We start from the raw sequence: 10,466 nt of genomic DNA on the forward strand, positions 1-10,466 counted from the left end.
CTAATATGGTTATATCGATTGATTTTCAAATATCAAACCAGATTTTCATTACTAGGCTAAACCCCATTTATTGTAATGTATTATTCTTTTTATGTATTGCTGGGTTCAATTTGCTAATATTTTATTGAGTATTTTTGCATCTGTATTCATGAGGGATATTGGTCTATAGTTTTCTTGTAGTGTCTTTGTCTGGTTTTTGGTATGAGGGAAAGGCAGCCTAATAAATTAAGTTCTATTCTTTCCTTTTCTATTTTCTTAGTAGGTATAGCATTGGCCTTATAATTAGTGTAGAATTAGTACTATTATATGGTTCATATTTTTTGGTCCATCCATTTATTTGTATACATATGTATATTAAGAACCTCATTAAATTGTAAATTTATTCAAGGCTAGAAATCCACCCCTCCTCCTCCCTTCATCATAATGTCTATTAACCACACCGTTGTGCTTATTTTTTATTGTGGTAAAATATTCATAACATAAAATTTAATATTTTAACCTTTTTTTTTTTTTTTTTTTGGCCATGCCATATGGCATGTGAACTCTTAGTTCCCCGACCAGGAATCGAACCCATGCCCCCCTGCAGTGGAAGCCTGGAGTCTTAACCACTGAACCATCAGGGGAGTCCCCTATTTTAACTATCTTTAAGTGTACAGTTCAGTGGTACTATGTACATTCTCCTTGTGCAACCATCACCACCATCCACCTCCAGCACTTTTCCATCTTCCCAAACTGAAACTCGATCTCCACTAAACAACAACTCCAAATTTCCCCTTTCCCCCAGCCCCTGGCTCCCATCATTGTTTTTTTTTTTTTTTTTTTTTTTTTTTTTTGGCCAAGCTGCTTGGCTTTGCGGGATCTTAGTTTCCTCACCAGGGATCATACCTGGGTCCTCTGCAGTGAAAGCACTGAGTCCTAACCACTGGACCATCAGGAAATTCCCCCACCATTCTACTTTCTGTCTTTATGAATTTGACTAATCTAGATACCTCATATAAGTGCCATCATACAATATTTGTCCTTTTGTGTCTGATTATTTCACTTAGTGTAATGTCTTCAAGGTTCATCCATGTTGTAGCAGGTGTCAGGATTTCATTCCTTTTTAAGGCTGAATGATATTCCATTGTGAGTATATGTCACATTTTGTTTATCCAGTCATCTATTGATGGACATTTGGGTTATTTCTGCCTTTTGGCTGTTGTGAATAATGCTGCCGTGAACTTGGGTGTGCAAATATCTGTTCCAATTTCTGCTTTTCCTTATTTTGGGTATATATCAGAGGTGGAATAGCTGGATCACTTGTTGCACCATTTTACATTCCCACTAGCAATGCACAAGTGTTCCACTTTTTCCACAATCTCACCAGCCAACACTTGTTATTTGCTGTTTTTAAAAATATTTATTTATTTATTTATTTGGCTGCGCCGGGTCTTAGTTTGCGGCACACGGGACCTTCATTGCCACGTGCAGGATCTAGTTCCCTGACCAGGGATCGAACCCAGGCCCCCTGCCTCGGGAGCACGGTGTCTTAACCACTGGACCACCCAGGGAAGTCCCTTTGCTGTTTTTTTGATAATAACCATCCTGATGTGTGTGAAGTGGTATCTCACTGTAGTTACATCATGGTGCTTTGTATGGAGTTTTGCACAGAGTAGAGACTTATTGGTTGAGATCAAGAGGCTAATAAGGGCAGACCCCTGCCTCTGGACAGCACTGGACATCATATTTATTTAAAGCCAGTTCTTATATGTCATATCTCTCAATTGATCAAATCTATCCATGGGTCCAGAGAAAATTCTATCCCTCTGTCCCCAGTGAGTTTAGCTCTGGAGCAGGGGGTAGGCTTCAAGGCCTTTGAGGAGGAAGGCTTCCTTTGCTCCCGAGACAGAGCCCCAGGCAGTATGATCAGAGGGGTCATAATGGGGGTGGGTCAGGAGATCCCAGCTGTCATTCACTGTCTGTCATCAGTGCCCTGGGTGACAGAGTGTGAGCCCTCTCCTCTCTGGGACTCAGTTTCCCCATCTTGTACACTGAGCGATTGAATCAGAGCAGTGGTTCTCGAAGTTGGCTGCATACAACAATCACTTGGGGAGCGTTTAAAAATCTCCACTCCCAGGCCTCACCTTGGGCCAATTATAGCAGAATCCCTAGGGGTGGGGCCCAGGCCTCAGTATTCTCCAAGCTCCCCTTCTGGTTCCAAGGTTTGGCCAAGGTGAGACTTGGGATAACAGCCATGCTTCCCATACCTGCCTGAGCATGAGAATCACCTGAGGTGCTGACTTACAAATACAGGTCTCCCAACCCCTCCCCTGGAGGTTTTGGCTTGGTAGCTCCGGGAGGGCTGCCTGGAATGTTTTGTTTTGTTTTGTTTTTTAATAATTATTTTTTGAAGAATAGGTCATTTACAATACTGTGTTAGTTGCAGGTTGGAATCTGTGTTTTAGATAAACCCTCCGGATAATCCTCAACATTAGACAAATCTGGGAAACACAGGATCAGAGTGGCCCTCCTCCAACCTCGATGTACATATGCATCACTCTAGGTCTTCTTAAAACGCAGACTCTGATTCAGTGGGGCTTAAGTCCCTAGCTGGTACTGATGCTGCTGGTCCAGGGACCCCACTTTGAGTAGCGAGGGATTAGAGGTACCTTCCAGCTCCCTCCTGAGGCAGCCACCAGCCTGAAATTCTGCAAACCCCAAGGCAGGCGTAGCTGCCTGCCCTGGTGACCCCAAGCACATATACCAGGGGTGTCTCTGCCTGGTGCGCCCTGCTTTGAGTATTCTTTGCTTTCACATTCTGTCTTTCCTGGCTGTTATTGTACATGAGTAGCATGATACCCAAAACCAGCAGGTGGGGCACGCACAGGGCAGGAGAGCTGAGTGGGCTCCCCGCTCTCCCCGCCACCTGGCTGTGGCACCAGGTCGCCATGAGCCTGGCTAATCAGAAGCTTCCAGCATGGAAGCACAGCTCCTCCCCAGCGAGGCTTTTCCCAGCGACGTGTTTCAAGTACCAATTTGGTGTCCTTGCGCGTCTGATCTCGCCAGCCTTTCACAAGCCATTCCCTTGAATGACGACAAGCGATCTTGATATGCTGGGTTAAAAATCTTTCAGTGGGGGCTCCTTTGTTTATGAAGCAGCATCCATTATCATGGATTTCCAAACTGGCTCCCTTTCTACTGGCGTCGGCATCCGGAGCGGCACCGTCAGCCGCCAGCTGCGGTGACAGCCACGTTTTGGTGCTGCTGTTGGGCCTCTCAAGTTCTGGGGGTGCGAGGTGGGGCAGGCATGTTTGGAGTGTAAGAGATGAAAGCACATTGAAACATCTGTGCTCCCCGTGTTCAGACGCTCCTGATCTCGCATGTTTTATTTGGTGGCTGTTATTTTGAGGCACGTGGGGAATGGAGATCATTGTCGAGAATGCGTGCCGGGGAAGAGGTGGATTTTCATGGCTCCCGCCCACACCCCAGGCTGTGCTCACTTCGTGGAGGGGAGGCTGCAGCTTTCATCAGCTACCAGCGAGGGGCTTCTTGGCAACTGGGCAGAAGTGAACCTCAGCAAACAGTGTGGGCAAAAAGAGAGAACGAGAAGAAAGTCAGTGGGAGACGGTCGTCTTTTTTAAAATTTTTGGCTACGTTGGGTCTTCATTGCTCCGCACCGGCTTTCTCTAGTTGCGGCCAGCGAGGGCTTCTCATTGCTGTGGCCTCTCTTGTTGCGGAGCACGGGCTGTAGGCGTGCGGGCTTCAGTAGTTGTGGCTCACAGGCTCTAGAGCGCAGGCTCAGTAGTTGTGGCTCACGGGCTTAGTTGCTCCACGGCATGTGGGATCTTCCCGGCCCAGGGCTTGAACCTATGTCCCCTGAATTGGCAGGTGGATTCTTAACCACTGCGCCACCAGGGAAGCCCAGGAGACGCTGGTCTTGAAGGAGAGCATTTGGCTCACGTTTCACTCTTTTTTTTTTAAATTCACGCATTTTCCAGAAGCAGGTGTGGAGAGACTAGAAGTAGTAGCTGGCCTTTGGATAACAATTGCAGGAAACCCAGCTCAAACTGGTTTATGCAAAAGAGATTTATGTATTCATGTCAGGGAAACATTGAGGGGTGTCAGCTTCAGGTACAGCTTGATCCAGGGCCCCAAACAGTGTCTCTCACCATCTCTCTGCTCTCTCGGGGTGGGTTTTATTCTCAGGTAGGCTGTCTCTGGGTGCAGGCCCCAGGCAAGCCCAGGCTCCTGTGCCAACAGCTTAGCAGCCCCAGAAAAAGTGAAGCTCCTTTCTCTCTGGCAAGCCTTGGGGCCAGCCTCTCATTGGCCTGGCTTGGATCAGTCTGCACCCTGACCCAACTTCTGTGGCCAGGAGGAGCTGGCACTCAAATTGGCCACACCTGGGCCTCCCTCATGCCCAGCCCCACAGCCTGGGGATGAGATAACTCCAAACAAGTCACAGGGATAAGTGGGCATCGGGGTGGCTCCCCAGAGGGGCTCAGGAAAATCGCCAGGAAGCAGTGAGTGTGAGGACACAGTGTGGCATCTGAGGCAGCCCAGCTCTGCCACCTCCTCACATCGGCCGTGGCCACATCCTTCATTGCCCCGTGAAACTCAGACCAGTGACCCCTAGCCCTTTTTAAGAAACAGGACCCTTTTGAGAATCTGTCATGAAACATGGATCTATCCCCCTCCCAAACATCACAGGTACTCCATAGTTTGTGTGTAATTTCCAGGGGTCACAGGACCTGCAAGAGTGCCTGGCCCAGGTGTTCTCCAAGGCAGCGGGTTCCAGGCACTGGGTGGTGGGGAGGGGGGAATACTGGGCGCCCTCCAATGTCTGCTGAATCAGCATTTCTGGGCCAGGCTGTTGGCATCCAGCAGAGTCACAGTCTCCCAAGGGGATTCTGATGCACCTGGTCCCTGGGAATTAGGGAAACGCTGATCCCTTCCAACCCTGGAATTTAGCATCATTCTCAACTCTACCAGTTGGTTGAGTTTTTTGGCTGGGATGGAGGAAAGTCAGCCAGGAGGCAGAGAGAGTATATAAATAGAGCACTAGAATGGTGTACCACCTGTTCACATATTCCTTCCTTTCCTGAGTGCTTCCCGGGTGTCAGGACACTGGCTGGGGGCTGGTCATTGCTCTGGCCCTAGGGGTGGCACCTGGGCCCAAGAGGCTGGTCCAGGGCCCATGGGGACCAATGTGCCACTGGACCCACTAAAGCTTGGCCTCTTGGCGACCTGATCAACACATCTGGTGAATTCCTGGGATGCCAGTGAAGGCTTCTTGTTCACTAACTTAGGAGGAGAAAGAGGATCCACCCTAAAAAGACTCCTACCCAATTGTGAAGGCGGGAAATTGCTGAGTACGTTTTTCTCACACTTAGAGGTGCTTTTCGCCTGAATTTACTTACTCGGAAGTGACATGAACAAGGTGTTGGGTGCACAGTGAGGCTGTCACCGCTACTGCTGTCACGGATGTTGTCCCCAGTGGAAGTGGCATCAGTCACGGGATGCTGATGTCTGAGATGACAACTCTGTTAAATGTCCTGTCTCAGTCCCATACGATGGGCTGGTAAACACAGGGCCTCACTGCAGAGCCTGGCACACAGCAGGCACTCAGTAAACATAGGCATGAATTAATTAAAGGAATGAATAAACAGTAAGTGAGCCATAGAATATTCCAGAACTTATTTTTTTAAAAACAAACTGAGATGGCTTGACGCCAGAATACAGGCCCTGGATTAGATCTGTGGGGACGAACCAGAACACTTGGTCCTTCACCCCGACCCACTTCCCCCAGCCGGACCCCAGCCAGACCCCAGCCAGAGCAGTGGCACCTCCCACCGGTTCCATCTGCCTCCCGACTGACACGGGGCCATGATGCTTTGTGGTGGGGCGTGTCCTACACAGAGTGAGATGTGAGCAGTACCCCTGGCCTCCACCCACTAGAGGCCAGTAGCACTCCCCCCGCCCCCTGTCGTGACAGCCACAAACATGGCCAACTAGCTTCTCAGGGCAAAATCAGCCCTGATTGAGAACCTCTCTCCTCAGGTTTTATATAAAGAAAGGCTTCCCAAGGACAGATATCATATTGTATCTCTTGTATGTGGAATCTAAAAAAAATGGTACAAATGAACTTATTATTATTATTATTTTTAATTTATTTATTTTTGCTGTGTTGGGTCTTCGTTTCTGTGTAAGGGCTTTCTCTAGTTGTGGCAAGCGGGGGCCACTCTTCATCGCGGTGCACGGGCCTCTCACTATCATGGCCTCTCTTGTTGTGGAGCACAGGTTCCAGACGCGCAGGCTCAGTAGTTGTGGCTCACGGGCCTAGTTGCTCCGTGGCATGTGGGATCCTCCCAGACCAGGGCTCGAACCCGTGTCCCCTGCATTAGCAGGCAGATTCTCAACCACTGCGCCACCAGGGAAGCCCCCCAAATGAACTTATTTATAAAACAGAAAGAGTTACAGATGTAGGAAACAAACTTATGGTTACCAGCAGGAAAAGGAGGGGAGGCACAAATTGGGAGATTGGGATTGACATGTACACACTACTCTGTATAAAACAAATAATCAACAAGGACCTACCGTATAGCACAGGGAACTCTTCTCAGTACTCTGTAATGACCTATATGGGAAAAGAATCTAAAAAAGAATAGATATATGTATAACTGATTCACTTTGCTGTACAGCAGAAAGTAACACAACACTGTAAATCAACTAGACTCCAATAAAAATTAAAAAGGAAAAAGAAAGAAAGAAAGACTTCCACCGCCAAAGAGGGAGGGCATTAAACCATTTGAACTAGGGGTTCAGGAGATGGCTTCTCAGGCAGGCCCAGTGGGAGTCCTGAGTTATCAGAAGTGAGGGCTGTGTCTTTTCTGCTGGGACTATTGATTTTGAGGGTCCTGCTCCCTTGGGTCCAGGACTTCTCTGTGAAAGAGGAAGTGAGGAAGCTGAGGACCAGCAGCCCTGCCTGTCTAAGGGGGGGCGCAGGCAGCCAGGGAGCCTGGACCCTCGGGAAGGGACTCCAGTAAGAAACGTGATTCAATCACTACACTGGCTGCCGTGTCTGAGCGCCCAGGACGCATAAGCCCTGCACTAAGCTTGTCACCTGCTTCTTTTCCTTACATCTTCAACACCAGCAACTATCACTGGACCCATTTTGCTGGTGAGGAAACTGAGTCTGAGAGAGGTTGTGTTCGTGGCCCAAGGTCACCCAGCAGGTCCATGGTGGAGGTGAGATTCTAACCCAAGTCTGTGTGACTCCAGAGAACACACCGTCCTGCCACAAGGATGGGGCGTCTGCTCCCCGAAGTTCACCTGAGTGAAGAGTCCCCCCAGGGTCCCCCCAACCCCCGAGAGTGAGGGGCGCTGGGCGCCGTCCCTGAATCAGGGTGCGGAGAGCTTCCACGGCAGGGAGGCCACGCCTGCATCTTTCCCTGGTGACCGTCCAAGAGCCTGATACCCTGAGCCCTGAGTGATGGCCACTGAGGCTCCACCCACTCTCGGGGGCTGATGCCCACCCTGGTCTCAGACGAGTCCAGGCTGCGGTTCCCTCCAGCTGACCATGGTCCTTGTTCTTCCTCGTAGGGTGTTTTTCCTGAATGTGCCATTCGATTCCATCATTGAGCGGCTGACTCTGAGAAGAACCGACCCTGTCACAGGAGAAAGGTTTGTGCCAGCCTCCCAGTGGGCAGCCCTCCGAGGGCTCCAGGGGCCACGCCCCACCAGGGACCCCTCTCCCCATGTAGCCGACCGATGCCAGGGCGGGGCTGCTCCAGGGATGACGCCAGTGACGACTGATAGAAGACTCTAGAAAGGGGGTTCCCCCAGCTAGCTCCTCCGCGCTTTCTGTCGACCCTCTTTTCCTGGAAGAGCAGCAAGAAAATCAATGTCCGGGGCTCTACAGCAGTTGTTGAAATGTTTGCCGGCTCGGCTCTGAGCCCAGCGTGTGAAATGGCGCTCCAGGCCTCTACTGTCACCACCACAGTACGTCCCAGATGTGGTTGCTGTACAGACGCGTCCCCTCGGGAACCAGTTCACCTTTGAGCCCTCCCACAGCTACGGGGGTAAATCCTGAGTTTTATTCTGCATCGGACCAAGTACAATCACTGCATTGGTGTTGAAATACAATTTATTGTCTCTGCGATTGCAAAGAGGTAGACGCTTCCATCTTCCCAGTAATCCAGGCCCTGTTTCTTGGTCACCAGACCACGTTTCTCAGTAGGGAGTGAGGAGAGGCACGACGGAAATGCCAGGATTGTCCTGAACTGTAGGTCTGATCTGTCGCCTTGCTGCTGGGGGACGTCTTTTCACTGACCTGTGTCAAGTACAATGACCTTCACGCTGCCATGCCCCTGGGGTCTCTCCAGCAGTGACGGTGGCCCTTCCTGGCATCTCTGCTCACACTTGGTGTTATAATATCCCATCCCCCATTGGACTGTGAGCTCCATAAGGCCAGAGGCAACTGTCTTGCCTGCCACTGCATTGTCAATAGCAAATGTGTGCCAGGCATACATAGCAGCTGATAAATATCGTTTGGAATGAAGAAGAGAAGAAAGAAAGGAAGGGAATGAAAGAAAGAAAGGGATCTGGCCCTCGGTATATTACTCTATTCCGTCCTATTATTGATCTGCATTCTTCTGTTCTGGGCAGGGCCTATGCTTGGGTCTCTCTGCGGCTCCCGGGCCCGGCTGAGGGTGTGCACACAGCTGGTGCAGAGTGAATGTTTGGTGGCGGTGGTGATGTGACCCGCTTGCTCGGCAGCAGGACAGAGGGCCCCTTTCTGCCCTGTCCTCTGAGCTGGGCCAGGGGTCACCTGCTTCCCTTCCTCTCGCAGGTCCCACCTCATCTACAAGCCACCTGCGACCATGGAAATCCAGGCCCGTCTCCTGCAGAGCCCAAAGGATTCTGAAGAGCAGGTCAGGCTCAGAATGGAGCTGTTCTACAGGAATTCCGCTGAGCTGCATGAGTTCTACGGGCAGGCCATCACCGTCAACGGGGACCAGGACCCGTACACGGTCTTTGAATACATAGAGAGTGGGATTGTTAATCCCCTGCCCAAGAAAGTTCCCTGATGGGTTAAGAGCAGAGGGAAACAAAGTTAATCCTTCTCCCCCGACCTTCTGGAAACTCAGCCAAGCCAATAAAGAGTGCTGAGTGCAGTCTCCTGTGTCCTGAAGGTGAGGTGGCCGGAAGGTGGCCTCGTCTGGGGGTCTGGGGGCACAGGACAGGCAAAGTCCAGGAAAGCAGTCAAGTAGAGCGCTGCGGACCAGGTCAGACCTGGGATGCGGTGTGGCTCCAGCATCAATGTGCGGTGCACCCTGGGATTGTCACCCGATCCTCGGAGCCCCTCGTTTCTCACAACTAAACTGGGGTAATAACAGTCCCTGCCTCACGGAGTTGCTTTGGGACTAAACGGGATGATGCTGGTAAAGCGCTCAGCACAGAGCCTGGCACATGCTATGCTCTCAGTAAATGCAGTTTTACCAAAGCTGCTGTCTCTACAGCAGCCTGTCCGGTAGAACTCTCTGGAATGAGGGGCATGCTCTCTGACCATCCAACACGGCACGAGCTGCAGGTGGCTGCCGAGCCCAGGGAACATGGCCACTGCAACTGAGAAGACGTTTTTAAAATTGTCAGAAAAAATTGTCCTTAATTTTCACTGATTTAAATGTAAATGGGGACTTCCCTGGTGGTCCAGTGGTTAAGACTCCGCGCTTCCAATCCAGGGGGCCTGGGTTCGAGCCCTGCCTGGGGAACTAAGTTCCCACATGCCAAGCGGTGCGGCCAAAAAAAAAAAAAATTAAATATTTCCTTGGTAATTGAAATTGATCTGTGGGAAAAATAAATTTGCTTAAAAAAAAAATGTAGGGACTTCCCTGGTGGCTCAGTGATTAAGAATCTGCCTGCCAATGCAGGGGACACGGGTTCGAGCCCTGGTCTGGGAAGATTCCCACATGCCACAGAGCTACTAAGCCCTCGCACCACAACTACTGAGCCTGTGCTCTAGAGCCTACGAGCCACAACTACTGAGCCCGCACGCCTAGAGCCCGTGCTCCGCAACAAGAGAAGCCACTGCAGTGAGAAGCCCGCTCACTGCAACGAAGACCTGACGCAGCCAAAAATAAATAAATAAAATAAATAAGTTTATATAAAAGAAAAAAATGTAAATGGCCACATGTGGTGAGTGGTTGCCATGTCAGGGCAGCTCTAGACACACTTAGCTGTTTCTTGAGACTTGCTGTAGCCCCTCGGAAGGCCTGCCTTCACCTCCCACTGAAATAGCCCCTCTGGGTCCCCCAGAGCCCACAGCACCAGGAGGAGACCCTGGAGGGACAGGACAGTGACATCTTAGGCTGACAGAGCTCTTGATCCTCTTTCATGAGCCCCCTCCCCGCACCCAGTTATTTTTTTTTACCTCATTAGAAAGATACTTGGGTGATTCCCTCCATCGACAGGACACTAAAGCCGCAGAG

The 10,466-nt window shown here is 50.4% G+C and overlaps 1 protein-coding gene across 1 annotated transcript in view; it reads left to right on the forward strand.

Moving 5' to 3' along the window:
* Nucleotides 1–9,120, forward strand: part of AK8 (adenylate kinase 8) — a 132,160-nt gene extending 123,040 nt beyond the window's left edge. The window contains exons 12-13 of the mRNA XM_079706415.1: nucleotides 7,579–7,659; nucleotides 8,828–9,120. Coding sequence (XP_079562541.1) covers nucleotides 7,579–7,659; nucleotides 8,828–9,065 — 319 coding nt within the window. The 3' untranslated portion in view covers nucleotides 9,066–9,120. The remainder of the gene's footprint in view (nucleotides 1–7,578; nucleotides 7,660–8,827) is intronic.
* Nucleotides 9,121–10,466: the final 1,346 nt, after the last annotated feature.

The sequence above is a fragment of the Hyperoodon ampullatus genome, assembly GCF_949752795.1.
Source record: "Hyperoodon ampullatus genome assembly, chromosome: 6".
Classification (NCBI taxonomy): Eukaryota; Metazoa; Chordata; class Mammalia; order Artiodactyla; family Ziphiidae; genus Hyperoodon; species Hyperoodon ampullatus.